Genomic DNA, 27843 nt, shown 5'->3' with positions numbered 1-27843 from the left:
GGGAATGGGCAGCAAGGCGCGAGAGCAGTCGGAGCAGGGAGAGGAAGAGGAGGAGGAGCAGTCGTAATGAGGGGAGCTGGCAGCAACCAGGCAACCATTTTCGGCAGGGCCTCGGGTGGGGTGACCCCAGGGCGGCACCGAGCACAACCCCCAGTGGCGGCAGGTCAGGTGCACTTCAGTGACAAGGAACCCAGGACTGAGCACCTCCACCCCGAGCGGGTCAGAGCCTGAGGGAAAGGCTGGTAATCGGACTTCAGGAAGATGGGAACTTCCGTGCGTCAAGAACCGGAGTCTGAAAATGCAAGCAGGACCACCGACTGGAGAGAACGCTCTCAAAATCCGACAAGGGGCCGGAGGGGTGGCTGGACAGCAACAGTGCTGCATCCCACACCGCGGAGCCCGAGCTCCAGTCCCGGCTCCGCTCGGCCCCCGGGCTCCCTGCTGGTGCAGACCCTCAGGGGCAGTGGGGAGGACTCGGAGGACCGGCTCCCCGCCACCCTCCCGGGAGACCCGGGTTCAGGGCCTGGCTCCCAGCTTTGGCCTGAGCCAGCCCCAGCTGCTGCTCGCGCACTTTGCAAAAGAAAATAGAGGAGTGGCCAGTAACGGAACCAGAAAGAGCTCCCCAGCAGTCACGGGTCACGAGAATGAGAATTCAAGTCGCAGGAACACAGCGTCGCTCTTCCGCCAGGGCAGGAAGCTGCCAACGACTCAGAACAGCAAACACCACCAAGGACTGGAAGTGACCAGAAGGCTGCCACTGCTTGAAGGGTACAGACGGGTACCCTCTGGCAAAGCTCTGGGGGCACTGAACCACGACACACGCCTCGCTCTGCACTGTCTGGCCAGTGCAGTCAGGCAAGCAGAAAAGCACTTTCAGATTGGAGGGGAAGAAAAAGGAGGACATGGGGCCGGCGCTGTGGTGTGGCGGGTAAAGCATCCCATATGGGCACCGGTTCCAGTCCCACCCGCTCCTCATCCGATCCAGCTCTCTGCTGTGGCCTGGGAAAGCAGTGGAGGAGGGCCCAAGTGCTTGTGCCCCTGCACCCGCATGGGAGACCCGGATGAAGCTTCTGGCTTTGGATCAGCACAGCTATTGCAGCCATCAGGGAAGTGAACCAGTGGGTGGAAGACACCTCTCTCTCTGTCTCTGTCTCTCTCTGCCTCTGCCTCTCTGTAACTCTGCCTTTCAAATAAATAAGTAAATCTTTAAAAAGGAAGAATAAAAGAAAGATGACAAATTCCAGTATCTGGAAAATCCAAAGACAATCACCCACGTCAGCAAGCTGAGCTCGGTCGGGGAACACGAGACCCTGCAGAACGGACAGGCGTCACCGGCTCCCAGCTGGGGACAAGGGCTAGCACAGCTGGCCTAAAATTCCTATACATAAGGACCCCAGAGGGCCAAACTGACCTGGAAAACCAAGGGAAAAACTTGCGAATTTGTACATCACCGTTTTCAAATGTACCATAAAGCTCAGGAAGCAAGACGAAGTGGAGCTGGCGTTAAGGAGAGACGTGACGATCAGGGAAGAGACCCAGAGCCCAGCAAAGAACCCAGATGTTCCAGTGGAGCGACACTCCACAGTGGTGCTGGCCCAACCGGACACTGCGTGCAGCAGAGCGGAGTGGGACCTCCCCCTCACTCCACCTGCAGACCCTAACTCGGACCAGATCTCAGGCTGCACGTCAGAGACAGGGCTGTAGAACTCTTAGAAGACGACCAATTGCCTTCATCGTGCAGGCCTAGAGACGACGCCCGTGGATGGTGAAAAGAGGGAACAAACCCCCAGCACAGAGCCTCTCAGATGAAGTTCAACGCTGCCAGCAGGACAAACGCTCCCCCTGGCTTCATCACAGAGAGCGGACATACAAACGCCCATCACGGGGTAACGCTGGCACGGGGACGACTCCGTGTGTGAGACGTGGGATGCACAGGGCACACGGCTGACACCTGATGGAAGTGGGTGAGGGCACAGGTGTGGGCACACACACACGTACATAAACACACAGAGTCTGTAAACACTGGAAACACCCAGGGCACACGGCCAACACCTGATGGAAGTGGGTGAGGGCACAGGTGTGGGCACACACACACGTACATAAACACACACAGTCTGTAAACACTGGAAACACCCAGGGCACACGGCTGACATCTGATGGAAGTGGGTGTGGGCACAGGTGCATGCGCGCGTGCACACACACACACACACACTAAATACCTGAAGTATTTGACAGTTGGATAAAATGTCTGTTTTTTGTTTTTTGTTTTTAAAGTCCAGCTCTCCTCACCATCACAGTCATGAGCGGGGCTGCCCAGAGCACAGCTCTGGCTCAGCGCCACGGATCTGAGAGCCACAGCAACCCCAAGGAGCAATCTGGAAACTGCCCTGGGAAAATTGCCAGCTAACAACCTCGCTGTCTGTCTCTGCCTTTATTCAAAATCCGAGCACAAAGCACACACCCAGAAAGAGGACTGGAATTTTCCGCTTGCCTGCAAGCCACACACATCGCTGTGGCTTCTGTTTATTTTCCCCTCGCTCTCTCTGCTCCTAAATTTGTTTTCATCTGATTTTCCCAAGTGAAATCTTTCCTTTTGTTTTCTCCTTTCTCTCCAGATTTGCATTTCCCGTTCTGAGCAAGCACGTAGAGTCATTTTCTTTTTCCATTCGCTCATGAATCGCACAGCACATTTCTAGGTTGGTTTCCTGCCTCACCCACGTGTCGGCTGCCTGTTCCCAGGCCCTGCTCCCAGGTGCGCACAAGCCACCGTGTGGACAAACAGGTGGTGCATCTGGACGACTTAAATGCAGACTTCAACTTCCTTAGGAGCGTACACACTCCCTCTGCTACTCCATCTGCTACGTGCTTCTCACTAAGGGGCCGTGGGAGCTACAGGGCTGAGACTGTGAGAGCGAGGTCTGCCTGGCAGGCGGCTGCGCCGGCGGCCCTGGAACCCTGGCTTCCCGCCGTGCGGCAGAGCCGGGAGGCGCCCTGGCTTACGTCACAGGGACACGAGGGCAGCATTTTCTCATCTCTCCTCTACCCAGAGAGCAGCAGGTGCGCACTGAGCACTCCCACCGCCAGGCAGGGCTGTGGCCACCTCACAGCCCCCAAGAGGCGGCGCTGGCCGTCCCACCCTGAGGAAGGGCACGGGCAGGAGGGCTAAGGATCCACACGTGGCCCCACAGCCACCTCAAGGCAGAGCTGTGACCCCCCGCAGAGGCCCCTCGCTGCCTGCTCAGCCGACGAGAGTTTTGGTGCGTGCGCCGTCTCCCTCACGGCCTGCCACGCCATCTACCTGTTCTATTGCACTCCAGGTGGGGCGGCTTCCAGCTCTCCCAGAAAACCACCAGAGTCCTCCAGGCCGACACGAAGGAAAACACGCACACACACACAGGTGCGCACGTACCATGCACGTGGGTGAGTGCGGGCTGCAGATTACTGTCTGCTCTCAGGCCAGAGAGCCCCTCCAACTGATCACAGAAACACCTGCCCTGAAAAGGAGACCCCCCTACTCCCGACCTGGACCTGCCACGGGACAGGGGTGCAGCCGGCCCCTCCCGAGAGCCGGGGACGTACCTGGATGGGGTCCTGGGTCAGTCTCATGGGCCCGATGCGCACCTCCGCAGACGACACCTGCTAAAGGAAGAACAGCAGGTGAGAGGCTGGCAAACCCTCCTGGCGCCGCTCTGCACAGCCCGAGTGACAGGAGCCAGCCGCCCAGGGCCCAGCTCACAGCGCCCGGCATGACGGAACAGCCACCGGAAAGGCCTGGAAGCTCTGCCCCGTGCGAAGTGGTACAGGGGATTCTCACTCCAGACGCACGGGTGCTCAGGCAAGCCAGTGCTGTCTCAGGAGAGAAAACAGAAGTACCGATTACGCACAAGAGCCGCCACAGGAGATCTATGCACGTGCACACGGAGACCCCCGTGGCGGACCTCTACACACAAGGAAGCCCCCACAGGAGACCCCCCCACACACAGAAGCCCGCACGGGAGACCTCCATGCACACACACACACACACACACACACACGGAAGTCCCCATGGGAGAGCTCCATGTGCACGCGCGCACACACACACACACACGGAGACCCCCATGGGAGACCTTCATGCACGCGCGCACACACACACACACATACACACGGAAACCCTCATGGGAGACCTTCATGCACACACACACACACACAGAAGTCCCCATGGGAGAGCTCCATGTGTGCGCACACACACACACATGGAAACCCCCATGGCAGACCTCTACACACATGGAAGCCCCCACCGGAAACCCACCCACACACAGAAGCCCGCATGGGAGACCTCCATGCACACGGAAGCCCCCACAGGAAACCTCCATGCGCACACACACACACACACACACAGAAGTCCCCATGGGAGAGCTCCATGCACATACACACACACACACACACGGAAGTTCCCACAGGAGACCTCCATGTACACACACACACACACAGAAGCCCCCACGGGAGACCTCTATGTACACACACACACACACACGGAAGCCCCCACAGAAGACCTCCATGCACACACACACACACACACACACACAGAAGCCCCCATGGGAGACCTCTATGTACACACACACACACAGAAGCACCCATGGGAGAGCTCTATGTACACACACACACACACAGAAGCCCCCATGGGAGACCTCTATGTACACACACACACACACGGAAGCCCCCATGGGAGACCTCCATGCACACACACACGGAAGCCCCCACAGGAGACCTCCATGCACATGGGAGACCTCCAGGCACACGGAAGGCCCACGGGCACAACTTCTCCTCCACCAGTCAGGCTGCTCAAGGAGTGGTTCAGGGGCTGAAAATCAGTTCACGACTGAAGTGATAAACGCCCAGACGTTCACAAGGAATGAACGGAAAAGCGCTCAGAGCCGAGAGCTCACGAGAGGGGCCTGCTGGGGGCGTCACGTGTCCAAAACCACGGGGGACTCGCCTGGCACGAGACAGCGTCTGCTCTGTGAGTGCCATGCACCTGCAGCAGCCAGGCACCGGCCCGCCGAGGACGTCTGCGGTCCCAGCACCATGCCAGGCACTGTCCCACGTGGCATCTGCCAGAAGACACCACATCGCTGTTGGCACAACACTCTGACCTCCACCTGCCCCAGCTCAGCAGCAAGGGGCACCGTGAGCTGTGGGCAGAGCAGGGCCCTCCCCACGCCCTGCCTCCTGCTCTCCTGTTCCAGCCCCACGCACGCCGCCTGGCCGCCGGGGGCTGTCACATCAGCACGGGGGCCTCTCTTGCCTGCCCCAGTCCTGTCCCTCACTCCACGTCTATCTCGTGGCTCCTTTCTTCTTCCTGGTCCTGCTCTAGAACATGTGACCTTAACTCCAAGGGACCAAGGTCCCACAGCGGCCTGGAAGCTGTCCCTGCTCGGAGGACTGGCCCAGGCAGCGGCCAGCCGGGGAGCCGGCAGCAGGCACCTGCACAGACAGCAGCTGGCGGGCTGTTTCGGATCCGCACACCTCCTGCCTGCCTCTCGCCAGCTCACTGAGCAGCAGCTTCGCTCAGGGACAGGCGGTCACCTGCTGACACCGGCAGGGTCCAGCCAAGGTCGTCTTCTCCCAAGGCGGGGACGTGTCTCTCTGCAGAGGCACAGACCCGCGATTATTCCAGCTCCGTCCAGGACATGGCCACGTCTCCCAGGGACAGCTGAGGTCACAGGTGACAAGCAGAAGAGGAGAGGCTGGGGCTGAATGCAGAGACCCACGCGAGCCTCTCCCCTGACACGGGGTCCTAATGAGGCAGGCTGCTGGGCCACACACGGTCACCTGCACTGGGCAGCACCCGCAGCCGACGGAGACTCACACACAGATCACACACAGAGCACATGGGTCTGCCGATGAGCTGGCTCTCAGGGCAAAAGAGCAAGGAGCCGACCTGGTAGCATCTGCAGGTGCCCGTGGCTGCCCTGGAGCGGGGACACAGCCTGGGGAGCCTGCAGCTGTGGACACGCATACATCCTGAGGGGTCTCTGCTGACACGCGAGTGTCCACACTCACGCTGGCTGGGCAGCGTGGCCTCACAGACACTCTCCTGAGACTCTGCAGTTGGGGGGAGGAGAAGACCCCGGCAGTGAGGGAGGGGGAGACAGCAGCGCTCCATCAAGGCAGGTGGGCAAGGGGACAGCCTGCACGAAGGCCCCGAGGCAGGGACACAGAGGGGCTCAGAGGGAAAACACACAGGCAGAGGGCAGGGTTGGCGAGCGCGTGACAGAGGGGCCGGGCGGCTCAGGTCAGACCCCAGGGGGCTCAAGGAAGCTTCCGGCATCCACACTGCAGTGGCCGTGGGCAGGTGCAGGGGGCAGAGGAGACACAAGGCTGTGGGCAGGTGCAGGGGGCAGAGGAGACACAAGGCCGTGGGCGGGTGCAGGGGGCAGAGCAGGGATGAGGCCGTGGGCGGGTGCAGGGGGGCAGAGCAGGGATGAGGCCGTGGGCGGGTGCAGGGGGCAGAGCAGGGATGAGGCCGTGGGCAGGTGCAGGGGGGCAGAGCAGGGACGGGGCCGGGGACAGAGGGGGACAGGGCCATGGGCAGCTGAGGGAGTCAGGCTGGGTGATCCACCTGCCACGGAGCCACACCCTCCAGGGCTGAGTGCCTCGGCGCCTGGCCGTTTCAGTGGGAGCAGTTGTGTTAGGTAGCTCGGCACTGACTTCCAGACGTTTCCTCAGAAAAGAAGAAGGCAGGGAATTCAGAACAAAGAGGGGGTGGCTTGAGAAGCCCTCCCTGGCCTGGGGTCTTGGCCTCCCATTCATGCCCCAGGCCTGCTCCCGCAGCCAACCCCACCCTGGCAGAAGCACCCGTTCTATTGGCCATGAAACTGCAAGAGTGCTTCAACTAGTTTGTGCACGTTTATTTCAGTACAAAAATACTTGCAAATCCATGTGCGTGAGTGGCATTCAAAGAGTTCATAAAAAACATGGAAGAATTTCCAAACCTCTTTGCACCAAAATAAGCTTCCATTTTAATGCCTCTGCCATGAACCTGGGCGGCCCACACCGCCTGCTCCGGGCAGTCCGAGTCCTGGGCTGCAGGCGCTCGTCTCTCTGATTCTCTCTACAGCGTCCCGGAGGCGCCCAGGAGGGGCTTTGTGGAACTGAGCTCAGCGGCCTGAGACCACCTGGATTTTCGGCAGCGGAGCTGGAGCCGAGACTTCCCTCCCACAGCTCCCGGCACTGCTCCTCCTCTGCTGCGATGGACGCTTGCGTGCTGCTTCCGGGCGGCACGTGCATCTTCCGTCACGCCGCCCCGGGCTCCACTCTGACTCTGCCAACCAGAGGGTTCCGCACCTGTGACCCTGCTCACACCCTGGGAGTCTGCCCACCGGGCTGCGTGTGCGCCTCGGGGTGTCCGTACCTTCCACCTCACCCAGCACCAGCTCGGAGGCCGTCTGCCCAGTGCAGTGACCCCTCTGGGATCCCTGCTGCCCACCACGTGTAGTGCCGTGCGTTCTCAAACACGCACTGCACACACACGTGTGCACCCGCACGGAGCTCAGGCCAGCTGCACTTTCCTTCAGGAATCAAGATCCGTTCCCACTGAGGAATGGGACCAGGTGTGGGCCAGAAGAGGCTTCTCCCAAAACGACCCGACCACCTGCGGCTGGCAGACTTGGAAATGTACCTCATCCAGTGCCGTCTCCCCCGCCAGCCCGTTCCCAGGCCCGGCGCGCTCCTGTCTTCTCTGGCACTCTCGGTCAACAGGGCTGTGCTGGCTTCCGCCTCAAGGGGCCCCGCACCCGCTCTGGGCTTCCGTGAGGGATGCCTCGGCCCTGCAGCCCCAGCGTCCCCACAGTGAGCCTGGGCCCCCTGCCTCTGCACGCCACGCTCCTGGAACCGCTCTTCTCTCTCCATCCCCTCAGCCAGGACCTGCTGTTGGCTCTGCCCTCGCACCAGGCTCTGCCTCTCTGCAAACCTCCAACACCCCGGGCAGCTCCAGCCCAAGAGGTCCTGATGGTCCCTCCCCTTCCTGCGTCCACCTCTGTTCTGGGAAAGTCTCCATGTGGCCGTCACCTTGCAAACACCCAAGGGACTCCTAATGCATGTCCAGGCCGGGCTGCCTGCGCCAGGAGTCCTGCACTCTCCAAGGATGGCCTGGGCATCAGCATTCTGCCAATGTCCTCCGTGCAGCCGGGCTGAGGCCCATGGGTCCATCGCCGGCAGGTGGGGCTGCCGTCAGCCCTGCATGGACTCCAGCACACATCCAGCACGACGCACACCGGCGGGCACCTGCCTGTGGGAGGACCCGACCCCAGCCCCTACCCCAAGACGCAGCCGTCAGACCCGCAGGGGCACCCCTTCCTCCAGACCCTGACCTCTAAGTACCGGATCACCGCACAGCCAAGAGGGAGACACAGATCCGCCCTCCAAGGCCATCCAGTGTTTCCTCATGGTCTGTTTTTGTTACACATGCAGGTGGAGAACCACTCCCAGCCCCAGGTGCCCAGAGGCCGCCCCTCTCTGCTGCGACACGCGTGAACTCGGCAGCCTGATGTCTGAGCACACACACGGAGACGCTGGGCAGCAAAGCACAAAGAAAAGATGACTATCTGACTTCAAAATTGCAATTCCCAATCACCAAAACCCCAAGCAAAAGGCAGGAACACCATAGTTAAGGAGAAGAAAGATATACCACAGCCTGAGAGATGAATCCTAGAATACAGAAAAACAAATGTTAGCAGCCAGAACATTCAACATCGATTAAAAAAAAAGGCAAAAACCTGGGCGAAAATTCCAGCAAGAAACTCGCCAGAGAGGAAATGCGAGTCTGACGGGGACAATGACACGCAGCCAGGGAGGCCCCGGGATGGGGACAGTCACTGTCACGTCAGGAAGGCAAAGCCCATCTGAGTTAACAGACGGACACATGGGAACTCCGACACGGCACTGCAGGGCGGACGATGGCCCTGGGGCCACAGGCCGAGGGAGGCGGCCGGTCTCCTCCCTCAGGCCAACTGAGGGAAGAGAGGGACAGGCAGAGCCAGCGCTCCAAGGCCATCCACGGGGCTACGCGCTGACCACACACACGTGTGGGATTCATGGGCTCCCTGGCCAGTCGGGCTGGAACCCAACCCCGGGAAAGTGTCTGGGGCAGGCACTCGTAGCCCACGTGGTCTCGGCACCCTGCCACAGAGAGGCCCAGCCCCGTCGCAGGTGAACGGTCCTGCCCGTGCGTTAGAAAGCTCGCCTCAGCTGCAGCCAGCTCGTCCCCGGCCCCCGGAGACCCCCACCCAGATCAGAAACTGGGTGGGCCCAGCAACGTGTGCACGGACCACTTCCCCGGTGACTGCTGCTCGCTGCCATCTGAGGGCCACAGAACCCAGAGAGATGAAGGTGGAAGGAAGGAGAGAGACGGAGGAGCAGGACTCCCTGCGAGCGACACACGGGCCCGGCCACAACACAAGAGTCCTGCCGGGGAGTGGGGACGATCCCGCACTGGACACACTGAGTCTGGGGCAGCTCTGGTCACGCGAGAGGCACACGGGGCCACAGGGCACTGGAGCAGGGGCTTAGAGAGCAACACCAGCGCCCGGGAGAAGCAGTGAAATCCTGGCGTCCCTCACAGAGGAGGCCCCACACAGAGAGCTGAGGACAGGCAGAGGTGAGAGAGGGAACAGCGGGAAGCTGGCCACCCAGAGCCTGGGCTGCTCCCACAGGGCAGAGGACGCTGGCTCTGTCCCAGCCTGGGGTGGCCCTGCACACCACTCCCCACGGCCGACGGGGGCAGCGCAGCCAAGCTTGCACTCTCGAATCCCCCCACGGAGAGCGCCCCTCCTTCCTCCTCAGGGCCGCTGGCTTCCTGCCGGGCCGGCACTAGGCTCCCGAGAAGACAGTGGGCAGACGGGGATGGGCCAGGCACTGACGCCGGGCTGCAGGGCGTGGTCAGGAGTGGGCGGGGAGCCGAGCTGACCCCAGGTGAACCTCGGGTTTCTCAGCAAGGTTGACAAAGGGCTGTTCTTTGTCCTCTCTCTGCTCTCACTGCACGTGTGAAGGGAACACGGCCAGGCTGCTGCTCACAACCTCTGGACACCACGTGAGAACGCCAGCAACACCCCGGACAGCAGGGGGGAAGGGAAGGAGTCAGGTCCACTGCAGTCCCACAGGGCACCAGGCCACGCTGCACCTGCCACGGAGCACCAGGCCACACCGTGCCTGAGCAGCACCTGCCACAGAGCACCAGGCCACACCGTGCCTGAGCCACACCTGCCACAGAGCACCAGGCCACACCACACCGGAGCCACACCTGCCACGGAGCACTAGACAATGATGCACCTGGTCATCACCTGCTGTGGAGGACCAGGCCACACAGTACCTGAGCTGTACCTACCACAGAGCACCAGGCCACGCCATGCCTGAGCCACACCCTCCACAGAGCACCAGGCCACACCGTACCTAAGCCACACTGTACCTGAGCCACACCTGCCACAGAGCACCAGGCCACACCATACCCAAGCTGTGCCTGCCACAGAGCACCAGGCCACACCATACCTGAGCACACCTGCCACAGAGCACCAGGCCGGCCACACCGTATCTGAGCCGTACCTGCCACAGAACACCAGGCCACACCATGCCTGAGCAGCACCCTCCACAGAGCACCAGGCCACACCATACCTGAGCACACCTGCCACGGAGCACCAGACCATGATGCACCTGGGCAGCACCTGCTGTGGAGGACCAGGCCACACTGTACCTGAGCCACACTTGCACCCGCACTTCTCAGTTGCGTAAGCCAGGAATGGCCTCACTTTTTTCCAGTTAAGCAAGGCTGATGTGCTTTCTGGGCATTTAAAACAGGAAGAATCCCAGTCACTACCAGAAGCAGACCCAGCGATACACACCCTGCGGCGGAGACGTGGCAGTACCCGAGTGTGGGTTCCCGGGGCAGGGGCCCTGGGGGTCCCAACTCCACAGCCACGCAGAGGGAGATGGAATCCCATCCACAGGATGACAGCCATGTGTGGTCAGGAGCGCTCGTGGAATTCTGGGAAAGCAGGGTCACGCACACAGGATGCACCCTGAGGTCCTACGAGCCTCCCCAGCCTCACACCAGCGGTTCTCCCTCCCGTGGCTGCCAGAAGGTCCTTGGGGAGGGGTTCGGGACATCGGGTCCTGTGGCCCAGCGTGTCAGGTGACTTCCGTGGCTCCTGCACCGGAAGTCAGGTGGCCGCAGACAGAACACCTACTTGGGTTTTCTTCTTTGGGTTGCTCCATCCGGGTTCCCTCCCGTCTCCTGGCTTAAGGCATCGCCTGCCAAGTCTGGAGCCCACTTGGGTTTCACCCACCCACAGCACGTGGTCTCTGTGCCTGGGAGCCGAGGTTTCTCTCCCATGCGGCACACTTGTCCCCCTGTGCAGTAATCCACACCGATGCCACACAGCACAGGGGACGTGGCTCTCACTGTCACAGACTCCTGCGTCCCAGAGCAGTGCAGTCTGCGGGCACGGACAGGGAACACGCGTGTTTCATACACACGGACACACATCACGTAACAGCCCAGCGTACGTGCTGCCTGGGTCTCCCGTGCCTGTCCACCATGTTTTCCGCTTCCTCCCCTATCTCCGACCTCTGCCATTTCTGCGTTTCCCCTTCAATTCTGCGTCCCGCACAGCACTTCCGGTGGCGTTCACACTGTCACAGTTCCTCCGTGGGTCTTTCCTCAGATTCCTCACTGTATTCCTGCTTCTCTGACGTGTCGCCGACATCACCTCAGTGTGCTCAGTGCTCCCTGTGCTCTGACATCACCTCAGTGTGCTGAGTGCTCCCTGTACACTGACATCACCTAGGTGTGCTGAGTGCTCCCCGTGCACTGACATCACCTCAGTGTGCTGAGTGCTCCCCGTGTACTGACATCACCTCAGTGTGCTGAGTGCTCCCTGTGTACTGACATCACCTAGGTGTGCTGAGTGCTCCCCGTGCACTGACATCACCTCAGTGTGCTGAGTGCTCCCCGTGTACTGACATCACCTCAGTGTGCTGAGTGCTCCCCGTGTACTGACATCACCTCAGTGTGCTGAGTGCTCCCCGTGCTCTGACATCACCTCAGTGTGCTGAGTGCTCCCTGTGTACTGACATCACCTAGGTGTGCTGAGTGCTCCCCGTGCACTGACATCACCTCAGTGTGCTGAGTGCTCCCCGTGTACTGACATCACCTCAGTGTGCTGAGTGCTCCCCATGCTCTGACATCACCTCAGTGTGCTGAGTGCTCCTGTGTACTGACATCACCTAGGTGTGCTGAGTGCTCCCCATGTACTGACATCACCTCAGTGTGCTGAGTGCTCCCTGTGCTCTGACATCACCTCAGTGTGCTGAGTGCTCCCCATGCTCTGACATCACCTCAGTGTGCTGGGTGCTCCCTGTGCTCTGACATCACCTAGGTGTGCGGAGTGCTCCCTGTGCTCTGACATCACCTCAGTGTGCTGAGTGCTCCCTGTACACTGACATCACCTCAGTGTGCTGAGTGCTCCCTGTATACTGACATCACCTCAGTGTGCTGAGTGCTCCCCGTGTACTGACATCACCTCAGTGTGCTGGGTGCTCCCTGTGCTCTGACATCACCTAGGTGTGCGGAGTGCTCCCTGTGCTCTGACATCACCTCAGTGTGCTGAGTGCTCCCTGTACACTGACATCACCTCAGTGTGCTGAGTGCTCCCTGTGCTCTGACATCACCTCAGTGTGCTGAGTGCTCCCCGTGCTGACATCACTTCAGTGTGCTGAGTGCTCCCCATACACTGACATCACCTCAGTGTGCTGGGTGCTCCCTGTGCTCTGACATCACCTAGGTATGCTGAGTGCTCCCTATGCTCTGACATCACCTCAGTGTGCTGGGTGCTCCCTGTGTACTGACATCACCTCAGTGTGCTGAGTGCTCCCTGTGTACTCACATCACCTCAGTGTGCTGAGTGCTCCCTGTGCTCTGACATCTCCTCAGTGTGCTGAGTGCTCCCCGTGCTCTCCCGTGCTCTGACATCACCTCAGTGTGCTGAGTGCTCCCTGTGAACTGACATCTCCTCAGTGTGCTGAGTGCTCCCCGTGCTCTGACATCACCTCAGTGTGCTGAGTGCTCCCCGTGCTCTGACATCCCCTCAGTGTGCTGAGTGTTCCCCATGCACTGACATCACCTCAGTGTGCTGAGTGCTCCCCATGCTCTGACATCACCTCAGTGTGTGAGTGCTCCCCTGTACTGACATCACCTCAGTGTGCTGAATGCTCCCTGTGTACTGACATCACCTCAGTGTGCTGAGTGCTCCCCGTGCTCTGACATCACCTCAGTGTGCGAGTGCTCCCCGTGCTCTGACCATCACTTCGGTGTGCTGGGTGCTGCTCTCTGCCCTCATCGTCACCTCACTCTCTGTTTTCTCTTAGTTGCGTTACGTAAGTGTGCTGGAGTCTACACCTTCTTGTACTGAAATAAGCCCCAGATTCGTGGAAGGACCACGCTGCCTCGTGGCTCAGGAGATTGCAAGCAGCCGCTGTGAGTAGTCTGCACTGTAGGATCTCAGGTGGAACACAGCGACGTAACTATGGCAACACGTGGTTCTGGCAGAGACATCGAGGAAAATAACAAAGCCTGGACTGGCCTGATCTTACAGACATGTGTGGGTATTTGTATGACTTCTTATCTAAATAAAAAGTGTCACTGTACCCAACCTGGCTGACATGTATGGGCATATACGACTTAACATATAATAAAGAAGTCCATTTTATATGCTATCTTACTGATATATATGGATATACATGCAACTTACTACATAATGAAAGCATCATTTTACCCAATCTTAAATATATGGTTTGACATATGTATGACTTATTGTGTAATAAAAATATCATTTTGTAACCAGTCTTACAGGTACATACTGGTATATATAGACGACAAACTCCCTAATAAAAGCATGATTTTATACCCAGTCTTACATATACGGATGGACATTCTCATGACTTATTATGACATAAAAGCTTCATTTAGCATCAGTGGGAAGAAGTGTGTAATTCAGTAACCTTGTTGCATGACCCACGTGGTTCATGTGATATGTGCCCGGATTATTTCCAGAGTCAAAGGCCCTCAAGTCTGCTTCCAAAAGTCACATCAGACACTCACCCTTGGTGACATGATGGCTCGAGTTTTACCAACAAAAATATATTTAAAAATGTAGCAGACACTAAAACACAAACACAAGTGAGGAAAAGGCATCAGGACAACACGACGGCACGGCAGCTGACAGCCTGAGCAGGACTCTTCAAGTCTTTATTACGAGCAAGGCCAGGGCCAGCTCAGAAGCTCGGACCCTCAACACCAACACCAGATGGACTGCAGAAACTGGGCCACCAGACCGCCTCTCCAGCCGCCCCGCAAGGCACCATAACCCGAGCACAGGCCTCCTCATGGAGCCCCAGGCTTTCAGGGGACGGCACCAGCACCGATGAGGGTTGGGCAATGCTCGCTGCAGGCCATGGCAGCTGACCCGGGGACGCTGCACCCCACCACCCGGCCACCTGGATGGCCAGGTCCTCCGAATGCACCTGACACTCTGACCGCTGCCCTCTGCTTCTACATCCACTACGATGTGTGCCATGTGGTCATCTGCTTGCAGTCACAACGCACACGGGCGCCAGCATCCCCCAGCCACAGCCAGGGAGTGACCAGCAGTGAGAGGATGCACTGCATGCCCAGGTCCATGAGCTCCCCAGCACGCACGGTAACCGGTGCATGGGCGTTTACCAGAACACATCATAAAAAGCCAGAAAGGTCAGTGGAGGGTCACTTTGTTCCCTGGCTCAAGCGCAGGCAGCTGGAGCCACAGAGCCACCAGTGGGCAGTGCAGTGAGGGTCTAAAGTGGGGCCAGCGTGGGCTGCTCACCCACAGCTCTAACGCTGGGGCAGGAGGGCAGGCGTGCAATGGGTGTGATGACCACAATGGAGTCCACTCATCCTGCTGGGACATCCTTGCTGACAACCACAAATGGAACAGGACCCTCACACTCGCAGGCTCACCTTGCTTGTTTTTTTTTTTTGAATAAACAAAATTCATACACCACTGGCCCAACTAACTGAAAAAAAAATATAAATCAATAAAATCAGAGATGAAAAAGGAGACGTAACAACAGACACCACAGAAATAAAATGAGTCATCAGAAATTACTACAAACAGCTATTTGCCAACAAATTGCAAAATCCAGAAGAAATTGATAGATTCTCAGACACACACAACCTACCAAATGAGTCACAAAAACATAGAAAACCTGAACAGACCAGTGAATAAGATGGAGGCTCAATCAGTAATAAACACACCCCCAACAAAGCCTGGGACCGGACAGCTTCACTACCAAATTCCACCAGACATTTAGAGACGAAGCAACTCCAGTCCTTCTCAAACTATTCAAAATAATTAAAAGGGAAGGAATTCTCACTAACTCCTTTCTTGAGGTAAGCATCACCCTAATTCCTAAACCAGAAAAAGATACATCAGAGAAAGCAAACTATAGACCAATATCCTTAGAGGACATAGATGCAAAAATTCTCAACAAAATTCCAGCTCATCAGATCCAACAACATATCACAAAGTTCATTCAACCAGACTAAGTGGGATTTATCCCTGGTATTCAAGGATGGTTCAACACACACAAAGCACACAATCTGATACATCACAGTAACAAACTGGGGGACAAAAACCATGTGATTATCTCAACAGATGCAGAGAAAGCATCTGACAAAATACAACACCCTTTCATGATGAAACCTTATGGAAATTGGGCATAGAAGGAACATTCCTCAACACAAGCAAGACAATTTATGACAAACCCGCAGCCAGTGTCCTATTGAATGAGGAAAAGTTGGAAGCATTCCCACTGAGATCCGGTACCAGACAAGGATGCTCACCCTCACCATCACTATTCAATATAGTCCTGGAAGTTCTAGTCAGAGCCATTAGGCAAAAATAGAAATCAAAGAGACACAGTTTCAAAAGGAGGAAATCAAATCATCCCTGTTTGCAGACGGCATGATTCTATATATAGCACAACCAAAAAACTCCACTGAGACACTACTGGAACTCACTGAAGAGTCTGGCCACGTGGCAGGTATAAAGTCAACACACAAAAATCAATAGCCTTTATATACACAGACAATGCCATGGCTGAGAAAGCACTTGTAAATTCAGTCCCATTCACAATGGCCACAAAAAATTTTAATATTTTAATACCTTGGAATAAATTTAACCAAGGAGATGAAAGATGCCAACAATAAAAGTTGCAAAGCATTAAAGAAAGATGGCGAAAAATGGGAAAATCTTCCATGTTTGTGGATTGAAAGAATTAATATCAAATGTCCATACTACCCAAAGCAATTCACATTTCAATGCAATCCCAATCAAAATGCCAATGACATTCTTCTCAGATTTATAAGAAATGGTACAAAATTCATATGGAAACACGAGACTCTGAATAGCTAAAACCATCTTAACAAAGATAGTGGTTTCACAATACTAGATTTCAAGACATACTACAGGGCAGTTATCAGAACAGTTTGGTTCCAGCACAAAAACAGACATGTTGACCAATGGAAAGGACACTCCAAAAACCAGCCCACGCTTCTAAAACCAACTTCTCTTCAACAGAGCAGCTACAATCAATCCCTGGAGAAAGCACCGTCTCTCCAACCAACACTGCTGGGAAAACTGAACCTCCATGTGCAAGACTATAAACAAGACCTCTACCTTATGGAAAATGCATCACAGATCTAAATCTGCAAGTTGATGCTATTAAATTACTAGAGGATGGGGCCCACTGCTGTGCCATAGTGGGTTATGGTGCCACCTGCAGTGCCAGTTCGAGTTCCGGCTGCTCCACCTCCAATCCAGCACCTTGCTAATACTCCAGGCAAAGTAGCAGCAGATGATCCAAGTGCTTGGGCCCTGTACCCACGAGAGGACCTGAAAGAAGCTCCAGGCTCTGGGCTTTTGAGTAGCACAGCTCTGGCCACTGAGACCATTTGGGGAGTGAACCAGCAGAATGGAAGACCTCTCTTTCTGTCTCTCCCTTCCTCCCTCCCTCACTCCCTCACTCCCTTGCCCTTAACTCTGCCTTTCAAATACATAAAGTTATTTTAAAATAATTAGTAGAGGCCAACAGTGGGGAAACTCTGCAAGACACTGGCATAGGCAAACACTTCTTGGCAAAGACCGCAGAAGCACAGGTGATAAAAGCCAAGATAGACAAGTGGGATGACATCAAGCTAAGAAGTTTCTACACTGCAGAAGGAACACTCTGCCCAGTGAAGAGGCAACCGACAGAATGGGAGAAGACATCTGCAAGCTATGCCTCTGATCAAGGATTAATATCCAGGATCTATAAAGAGCTCAAGAAACCCAACAACAAAACAATCCTGTTAAGAAACAGGCAAAGGACCTAAACACATTTTTCAAAGAGGAAATCCAAATGACCCACAGACTCATGAAAAAATGCTCAGATCACTAGCCATCAGGAAAATGCAAATCAAAACCACAATGAGGTCTCACCTCACCCAGGTTAGAAATCAACAAACAGCAAATGCTGCCGAGGGTGTGGGGAGAAAGGCGCCCTAATCCAGTGTTGGTGGGAATGCAAACCGGTGCAGCCACTGTGGAAGACAGTTTGGAGATTCCTCAGAAATCTGAATACAGCCCTACCATACGACCCAGCCATCCCACTCCTGGGAACTGACCCAAGGGAAATGAAATCAGGATATCAAAGAGTTCTCTACCTCCACGTTCATTTCAGCTCAATTCACAACAGCTAAGACATGGAATCAACGCAAATGCCCATCATCGGAAGACAGGATGAAGAAAATGCGGAACATATACATTATGGACTATTACTCAGCCATAAAGAAGAATGAAGTACTGTCTTTCAAACAAAATGGATGCAACCGGAAACCTTTATACTCAGTGACAGACGCCAGTCCCCACTGGACAGATACCACCTGTTCCCCTGCTCTGTGGTAACTAGCAGAGCACCGGAATCTACCGTGTGTGAGCGCACTGCCGCCTGCAGACCTGAGTGTTGTTCACGGCGCTTGTCCACTGTTGTGGAACGGGGCTCGCTTCCCTTTATTCTTGCTGACTTTTTACCTAGCAGAGGGTTAACCTTATGATTATAAAACAGACTGAAAGTATGTAATTGTCAGAATTAAAAGAAAGAGTATGTAAGGAAGGAGGCAGGGGGAGGGGAGGGAGGGGAGCACCTGCTTCTGTATCTGTACACACGAGATGCCTGAAACTTGTTCACCTTCAGCAGTTTTAAAAAGCTTTAAAGCAGCAGGAAGTACTAAGGCAAGTGCCCACTGGAGGCGGCGAGCCGCGGAACAGCCCCATCAGAGAAGCCAGTGTGCGGACGTGAAGGCGGGTCGCTGGCCATCACCCAACCCGAGGACCCAGGAAGACCCAGGAGCGAGTGGGCTGCCATCTGTGAGGTCTGGCCTCTTGGCACTGAAGCCCCGGTGCAGAGGGGAGAGGACAGGAGACAGCAGATGGACGTGTTCCGAATTTCCTGAAACTAAAGCTTACAGGTGTGCGTTCACAGGGCTTGGCGTCACGGCACAGCGTGGCCAGCGGCCACTGGCGACGCCAGCATCCTACACTGCAGTGCCGGCCTGAGTCCCAGCTTCTCGGCGTCCAATCCAGCTCCCTGCTGACGCACCTGGGCAGGCTGCAGGTGCCGGCCCAAGTACTCAGGTCCCTACCACCCTCGTGGGACACCCAGACGGCGTTCTTGGCTCCTGGCTTCTGCCTGGCCCCGCTCGGCCGTGCCAGCCACTTGGGGAGGGAGCCAGCAGGTGGAGGACTCCCTCTCTCTCCATCTCTCCTGCTCCTCTCTTACACTCTGCTTCCTGAATGAATGAATGAATGAATGTTTTAAAGAATTTTTAAAGGCCAACAAACTGTAAACAACATAAATATGAAGAAAACTGTATCTAAGTGCATTTCTTTTTTTTTTTTAATTATCCTATTTATTTGAGAGAGAGGAAGGGAAGGAGAGAGAATGAAAAAAAGAGAAAGAGAGAGACTGAATGATCTCCCATCGCTGGGTCACGCCTAAAATGGCTGTGACAGCCAGGACTGGGCCCGAATCCACCTGGTCTCCCACGGTGGTGGAAGGGGCCCAAGCACTTTAGCCGCCATCTGCAGCCGCCCAGGCACAGTAGCAGGGGCTGCACCGGAAGCAGGCCAGCCAGCACTGGAACTGGTGCTCCGACAGGGGCGGCTGGCGGCCCGGGCGGAAGCTTCACCCGCCGCGCCACAGCGTCAGCGCCCACACGGAGCTGCGGTCTCATGGATCCGCTGAAGGCAGAGAGGCAGCAGCCAGGGAGAAGGCGCGCGGCACACCGCAGGGGACAGCGACGCCGACGCCTGCCGGATTTCCCGAGAAGCAGCGGAGGCAGAGGGTGCAGCGAAGACGTTTCTGGGACAAGGACGTGAATCACGGTCACGGCCCACAGCTCATACTGCACGAGACGCTCGGGGACGCTCCGGTGACCGTGGAGTGGACGGGGAGCTAGCTGCACATGTGGTGAAGAGGAAAGCCGGTTTGCCCTGGGCTCGCGGCAAAGGTGAAGCCACGGAGCAGAGGGCGCGTGGCCTCGGCACAGGCCCGGAGGCTCGGGCTGCGTCCGATGTCTCTTCACCAGACACGCAATTCTCACTGTCCAACCCGGGACGCGTCTCAGGATCAATGAGCACGATGAGTGCCGACTCCCCAACACCAGGCACGGGGCGGGAGCGCGGCGACACTGCCTATCTACTCCCCGGGGAGCACCACGGGGAGCACGCGCCAGTGCGGTCAGGGACAGGTTCGAGGACACGCACAGCAGCACTGCACACAGCAAACACACCTGCCCTGTGCACTCCACACAACAGCCCAGACACACCTGCCACGGCCACTCCACACAACAGCCCAGACACACCTGCCACAGCCACTCCACACAACAGCCCACCGGACACACCTGTCCTGTGCACTCCACACAACAGCACACCATACACACCTGCCACAGCCACTCCACACAACAGCCCACCAGACACACCTGCCATGGCCACTCCACACAACAGCCCACCAGACACACCTGCCACGTCCACTCTACACAACAGCCCAGACACACCTGCCACGTCCACTCTACACAACAGCCCAGACACACCTGCCACGTCCAGTCACTCCACACAACAGCCCACCAGACACACCTGCCACAGCCACTCCACACAACAGCCCACCAGACACACCTGCCATGTCCAGTCACTCCACACAACAGCCCACTAGACACACCTGCCACATTCAGTCACTCCACACAACAGCCCAGACACACCTGCCATGTCCAATCACTCCACACAACAGCCCAGACACACCTGCCACGTCCAGTCACTCCACACAACAGCCCAGACACACCTGCCACATTCAGTCACTCCACACAACAGCCCAGACACACCTGCCACAGCCACTCCACACAACAGCCCACCAGACACACCTGCCACATTCAGTCACTCCACACAACAGCCCAGACACACCTGCCATGTCCAATCACTCCACACAACAGCCCAGACACACCTGCCACGTCCAGTCACTCCACACAACAGCCCAGACACACCTGCCACATTCAGTCACTCCACACAACAGCCCAGACACACCTGCCACAGCCACTCCACACAACAGCCCACCAGACACACCTGCCACATTCAGTCACTCCACACAACAGCCCAGACACACCTGCCATGTCCAATCACTCCACACAACAGCCCAGACACACCTGCCCTGTGCACTCCACACAACAGCCCAGATACACCTGCCACAGCCACTCAACAGTCCAGACACACCTGCCACAGCCACTCCACACAACAGCCCACCAGACACACCTGCCTTGTGCACTCCACATAACAGCCCAGACACACCTGCCACGTCCAGTCACTCCACACAACAGCCCAGACACACCTGCCACGGCCACTCCACACAACAGCCCACCAGACATACCTGCCCTGTCCACCCCACACAACAGCCCACCAGACACACCTGCCATATCCAGTCACTCCACACAACAGCCCACTAGACACACCTGCCATGGCCACTCCACACAACAGCCCACCACTCACACTTGCCTTGTGCACTCCACACAACAGCCCAGACACACCTGCCACGTCCAGTCACTCCACACAACAGCCCAGACACACCTGCCACGTCCAGTCACTCACACATCAGCCCACCAGACACACTTCCACGTCCACCCACACCAGAACAAAGATGCCAATAGTGGTGTGGCCCAGTGACAGTTGAGCCAATGGTGGACGACGGGCACTGCCTTAGACCTCGTAACTGCCTTCTCCTGTGCAAGTACCCCCAGGAGTGTCCACACAGCACCCCGACTGAACAGCTGGTAGATCCTGACACGCCCCAGGGAAGACACCGCAGACAAGTGCACACACAGTGCTCCTCACCCCACGCTGGACATCCCTGCGCGTCTCCTGGGCACTGCGCGTGGAAACGCCAAGTGCTGGTTGCCTTGGAAGCCACTGGGCAGTTTTCTGAGGAAACGAGCCACACTCTCTGTAGGACCCAGCAGGCGCACACCCCGGTGCACCAGATGCGAGCACGCGTGTCCACACGAGGCCTGTGGGCCGGGCAGATTTCCTCACCACTCCGGAGCTCTGCCACAACCCAGACGTCCACCAGGAGTGCAGCGAGCGAGCGAACTGTGGTGCGTCCACACTCGGAGCTCAGAGCCGGACGGAGCCCGCCAGGGAGCCCCGGGAAGCCCGGAGGAAGCAGCGTGTACAGTAGCCTGGAAGGCTGCACGCCAGTGACACACCACAGAACATTCTGGAGGGCACAAAGCCAGGGAGGCAGCTCCACAGTCAGTGGTCGCCAGGGTCAGGGACAGGAAAGGACGGACAGGCAGGGCCCAGCAGGTCACACCTTCGTCCAGACTCACAGACCACCCCCTGCAGGGACCCAGATGTCAACGGTGTGCTTTGTAGCTTCACCGACTAGCGGGGGCGCCGCTCTGGTGGGGCGTTGGTAACAGCGGAGGCGGAGGAGGGGTAGGTGGACACTCCATGTTTTCTGGTCCAGTTGTGCTGTGAATCAAGAAATATTCTCCCAAAAAGGACAGCACCCCAGTGCTACCTCTGTGCAGGACATGCAGCAACACATGCACACTTTTATTATCAAAATGTATTTCTCTTTTTTAGATTTATTTTTTTTATTTGAAAGGCAGAGTTATGGAGAGGCAGAGAGAAGTGGGGGGAGGGGGGCTACCATCTGCTGGTTCATTTCCACAATGGACACAGCCGTGCTGATCTGAAGCCAGGAGCCAGGAGCTTCTTCTGGGTCCCCCACATGGGTTCAGGGGCCCAAGAACTGGGGCCATCTTCTACTGTTTTCCCAGGCCACAGCAGAGAGTTAGATTGGAAGTGGAGCAGCCAGGACTCGAACCAGTGTCCATATGGGATGCTGGCACCGCAGGCAGCAGCTTTGCCCGCTTGCCACAGTGCTGGCCCCCCAAGTCGTATTTCGATAGCATGGCAATTACCCAGACTCACTCCAGGACACGGGTCCAGGTGCTGCAAGCGGGGTGGGTCCGCTCTGGCCGGGCTCCCCGCCCCAGCACAGAGCTCCCGGAGGCAGGGCAGAGCAAGGCTAGGTTGTGACTCCAGGGACACAGCCTCTGCCTGGAGTGTCCCGGTCCCAGCCCCGGGGATCAGAACAGCCTTATTCAGGAAGCCCGGGGGGTGGCTGGGGCCCCCAGGCAGAGCTCCGGACGGCCAGCGTTCCCCACTCTGCTGGGCAGCGCTCCGCCAAGGCTCAGAACGTGCTGTGCTGTCAAAGGGACAACCGCCTGCCCTGCCTGGGGACTGCACACGGAAGGTTCTGGAAGGCACCGGGGCAGCCACACAGAGGGGAAGTCCCCTGGAGATGAATGACACCAACCAGCATGGCAAACAAGTCACTCGGCCAGCGCGTGCCAGTGCCAATTCCCTTCCCGCCTGAGCACAGCCAGCCAGGTGGCTAGGAGGATTTGGGCCCTCACCAAGTCAGTGGCTGCCTGGCCTGCCCTCGCTGGGAAGGTGCTGGGTGCACATTGGTGTCGCTCCCCCTCTTCGCGGAGGAATGACACAGGACCCTGCGCTGTTCTTTCGTCTGCTCGGCCCTCCCCGGGTTTGCTGCTGGTTCTTCCCGGGTTGGCTACCGCCCCTTCCACCTCCGTGGAAGGGCGGTTCCCCCTGCCACTTTCCCCACTTCCGCGGGGGAGCGGCACACCACCGGCCGGCTCTCTCGGGGGCTGCTCAGGTGTTATTCGGATAGATGTTCCTGGTGCATGTTGTCTCTCTCCTCCTTTATAGTCCTCTTCCACCAATCCCAACTCTGCTACCCACATGCCGAGTACGCTGCTCTCCTCCAATCAGGAGCAGGTCCTACAGTTTATTGGCTGAACTGGAGGCAGCTGTGTAGAAGCTGTTTCCTCCTCTCCCAGCGCCATATTGTGGGAGAGCAGATGCATAGAATAAGTCTTAATTCCAGTAACTTAGTCTAGTCCGAGTTGCTCCCAGTTGCTCCCCACAGATCCCCCTTTCTTTTTATTTTTGGCGTTGATACACGCCTGTCTTCGGTGCCCCGCGGCACACACTCTGCTCTGCTTGCTAGAGTTGCCCACAGGTGCTTACAAGTCCTATCAATCAGGCAAACCGAATCCGGGTCCTCTCTTCGCCATGTTGTGAGGAGGTTTTTAGGCGCTGATGCGTGCCTGTGTTCGGTGCCCTGCAGCGCATGCTCTGCTCTGCTAGAACTGCCTGCAGGTGCTTACAAGCCCTACCAATCAGGCAAACCGAATCCAAGCCTTCTCATTGCCGTATTGTGGGGAGACTTATTGGTGTTAATGATGTGCCTGTCTTCGGTGACCTGCAGCCGCCCACAGGTGCTTATCGTCTTACTAATCAGGCAGACCGAATCCAAGCTCTCTCATTGCCGTGTTGTGGGAGGCCTTATTTTTCTCTATTTCTCTATCTCCGGGCATTCCTATCTCTCCTATTTTACTTCTATCTGCCAGCATTCCTATTTCTCTCATTTTACTTCTAAACTTCTGTTTCTCTTATCCCCGCGGCTTCCCGGCACCCGCCCCGAGGCTGCTTCTCGGCGCCTCGCCCCGCGGCGGCTTCCCGGCTCTGTGCGGCTTTTCGCGCGCTCCGCGGTCTCCGCCCTTTGCGCCCGCACCACGGCCTTCGCACCAGCCCCGCGTTCTATTAGCGCCCCGCGCGCTCTCTCTGCGTGCGGCAGCTTCCGTGAGTCACACAGCCTAGCTCATGTTTCCACCACCGGTATTCAATCTAAGTTCCCCGGGCTAACCTGGCGAATTCAACCTAGCTCACGTCTGCGCCTTTCGGTTTGCCTTCCCGTCTTTTGCTCCCTGGGCTAATCTGACGGATTCCAACCTGGCTTACGCGTCCGCCTCTAGTTTTAGCTCTTCGCCTTTTGCTCCCCAGGCTGACTTGAAGAATTCCAAGCTAGCTTACATCTCCGCCTTGGCCTGCCCCCGCGGCTTCATCCTCCCTAACATATTTTTCTCTACCCGGTATGTTTCCTAACTTTTCTTCCAACGATATTCCCCTCTCATTTCTCCTGGCTTCTCCCCACAGTCCGTATCCGAGTCTAAGTTTCTTCTAGGTTTCACTTTCGCTTTCAGTCCTAACGTCCAATCCTAACTTCTTTCCCACAGTCCGTATCCGAGTCTATGCCTAGGCTTTCGATAGCTTCTTCTGGCACCTTTTCCGTCCGGCTTTTCCCTAGGCTCTTTGCTAGTCTCTCTCTCCGGTATTTTCCCACTTCTTCCCACTTCTTCCCTCCTAAGTTTCCTATCCGAGTCACGGCACCATTATGTCGCTCCCCCTCTTCGTGGAGGAACGACACTAAACCCTGCCTAGGCTTCATATCCGAGTCACGGCACCATTTGCTGCTCCTCCGCACGTGGAGGAGCCGCACCGGACCGGACGCTTGTTGTTCCCCTTTTTTACAAGTCTTTTCTATAGTAAAGTAAGAATAAGTAAACAGCGAACTCCCAAAGCAAGAATGAGTAGAGAGAAATGAGAAAGAATGAAGCAACGAACTTCCCCGCGAACTCTCCAACGCACTCTCCAACCAACCCACACCACCATGCCGTCTCTCTCCTCCTATATAGTCCTCTCCACCAATCCGTGCTCTGCTACCCACACGCTGAGCACGCTGCTCTCCTCCAATCAGGAGCAGGTCCTGCAGCTTGTCAAGTTGGTGAGAGGCAGCTGGGTAGAAGCTGTTTGCTCCTCTCCCAGCGCCATATTGTGGGAGAGCAGATGCATAGAATAAGTCTTAATTCCAGTAACAGTCTAGTCCGAGTTGCTCCCCGCACAGTGGCTGCCCTCAGGGGGAAGGTGCTGGGCGCACAGTGGCTGCCCTCGTGGGGAAGGTGCTGGGTGCACAGTGGCTGCCCTTGTTGGGAAGGTGCTGAGTGCACAGTGGCTGCCCTCAGGGGGAAGGTGCTGGGTGCACAGTGGCTGCCCTCATGGGGAAGGTGCTGGGTGCACAGTGGCTGCCCTCGTGGGGAAGGTGCTGGGTGCACAGTGGCTGCCCTCATGGGGAAGGTGCTGGGTGCACAGTGGCTGCCCTCATGGGGAAGGTGCTGGGTGCACAGTGGCTGCCCTCAGGGGGAAGGTGCTGGGCACACAGTGGCTGCCCTCGTGGGGAAGGTGCTGGGTGCACAGTGGCTGCCCTCAGGGGGAAGGTGCTGGGTGCACAGTGGCTGCCCTCAGGGGGAAGGTGCTGGGTGCACAGTGGCTGCCCTCGTTGGGAAGGTGCTGGCTGCACAGTGGATGCCCTCGTTGGGAAGGTGCTGGCTGCACAGTGGATGCCCTCGTTGGGAAGGTGCAAGCTACACGTGGCTGCCCTCATGGGGAAGGTGCTGGGTGCACAGTGGCTGCCCTCGTGGGGAAGGTGCTGGGTGCACAGTGGCTGCCCTCGTTGGGAAGGTGCTGGGTGCACAGTGGCTGCCCTCAGGGGGAAGGTACAAGCTACACGTGGCTGCCCTCAGGGGGAAGGTACAAGCTGCACGTGGCTGCCGTGGCCGGGGACGGCACAGGGCACACAGCGGCTGCCTTCCCCCGGAAGGCGCAGGCTACACGTGGCCGCCGGCACAGTGAAGTGTGGACTCGGGGTGTTGGGAAAGGGAAGGAGCCGGAGCTGGGGCCAGGCTGGAGAAGAGCCCCGAGTGGAGAGGTCCCAGCGGGAGACGGACGCACCTGCACCTGCACCCCGGGCCCGCCTCTGCCCACAGGCAGGCTGCCGGGGGGCACGGACTCTGGCTCTGGACCAGCCTTCCAGGGATGGCTCACAGCTGCCCCTCCAGCTGCCAGGGGCCCTGGCAGGGAAGACCCTCACGCCCTCGAGGACCGCTCTCCTCGCCTGTGCTGGAAGCCCCGGCGCCTACAGGGCTGCCCTGAGCGAGAGGCAGGGTCCTCTGCGGAATCCTCAGCAGGGCATCTGGAGGCAGATTGCCCAGGGGCGCCAGGGCCACGGCAGCCCACACTATCAGCCCCGGTGCAGCGTGTGTGCGTTTGTGTGCGTGCGTGTGTGTGTGCATGTGTGTGTGTGCACGCGTGCGTGTGCATGTGTGGAGTGTACCACAGAAGCAGGATTTCCAGTAGGTTAGGCCACAGTGGCATGAACTCCCACGCCCAGTGGTGGACGGTGGCATGAACTCCCACGCCCAGTGGTGGCAGTTGGAATAACATCCTCCACAGAGCTCTGGCTCCGGCTCCGGGTCCCCAGAACCTGTGGGTGTGACCTGGTAGAGCAAAGGGACTTGGCCGAACGTGCAGGTGTTGTTCACCTGAGGCCCTCTGGGTGGGAACACGGCTTGGGGTTGCTGTGGTGGGGGCCCTCCGTGTAGTCACAGAGGGAGGCCGAGGGAGACTGGGTGGCAGACAAGGAAGATGCCCCACGATGCCAGACACAGCCGGCAGGGAGGGCCCAGAGGAGGGGACGCCGTGGCCGGCAGCAGCGGCAGAGGCAAGAATGGGTCCTGGCAGGAACCGGCCCCGCCACAGCCTTTACCCTGCAAGACCATCCCGAATCTGAGGCCTGCAGACCCTGAGAGAAGGGGCTCTCTCTCTCAGACACTAAGTTAGCGGCAATTTACTACAGATGCAGAAAGGAACTGATCCAGTGGATATGCAGCCACGCAGCAGACAGCAGGCCTCGGTGCCGTGGTGCTGGCCAGACCCTCGCAGCGCCACGGCCACGCCGGGCGGGCTCAGGGCTCAGCTCCAGGACTAGGGGAAAATGGACTGAAGCCGGCAGGTCACGTTTGAAGGCCGGAGCGTCCGTGAGAACAGTGGACAGCGAGCGTCTCGGCCCCCAGGGAACCTCTGCCCGCCCGTGAGCCACCCAGCACCACCAGCGTCGGCCCTGGGCCAGCTTCTCAGAGTGCGCCTGCACACAGTGCTGGTCTGCGAGGGTCACCCCACCGCAGAGACCAGGCTGAGGCCAGCAATTGCAGCAACGTGGCACGGCCGCGGCACTCCGGAAATGTTCTACTGCTGGTGAATCTTCTAGTAAAATCTCACAGCCTGCACCGTGCACGCTGTCTTTGAAAGGCCACTGTTCTGGGAATGTGTTCTCACCGCATTTGTGTCAAAGAATCTGTCCACAGTGGATGAGAAATGTAAGGCACGCAGCACGCAAAGCCGGTCCTTGGCCACGGGCCTGTGGGGCACAGGTGTGGTCTGGCACCTTCCAGGGCAGGGCTTGCCCGCGACTGCGGAGACGTGCCCG

At 57.6% G+C, this 27843-nt stretch overlaps 1 protein-coding gene across 3 annotated transcripts in view; it reads right to left on the bottom strand.

Moving 5' to 3' along the window:
• The window catches only part of PDE8B (phosphodiesterase 8B), a 163770-nt gene that overhangs the window by 69163 nt on the left and 66764 nt on the right, over nucleotides 1-27843 (bottom strand). For 2 of the 3 annotated variants that reach the window (XM_070056304.1, XM_070056301.1), the window contains exon 2: nucleotides 3580-3639. In XM_070056304.1, the coding sequence (XP_069912405.1) occupies nucleotides 3580-3639 (60 nt within the window). The remainder of the gene's footprint in view (nucleotides 1-3579; nucleotides 3640-27843) is intronic. The other variant, XM_070056303.1, reaches the window with a different exon arrangement.

The sequence above is a fragment of the Oryctolagus cuniculus genome, chromosome 14 (assembly GCF_964237555.1).
Source record: "Oryctolagus cuniculus chromosome 14, mOryCun1.1, whole genome shotgun sequence".
Lineage (NCBI taxonomy): Eukaryota > Metazoa > Chordata > Mammalia > Lagomorpha > Leporidae > Oryctolagus > Oryctolagus cuniculus.
This window is presented reverse-complemented; position numbering and strand designations above follow the sequence as displayed.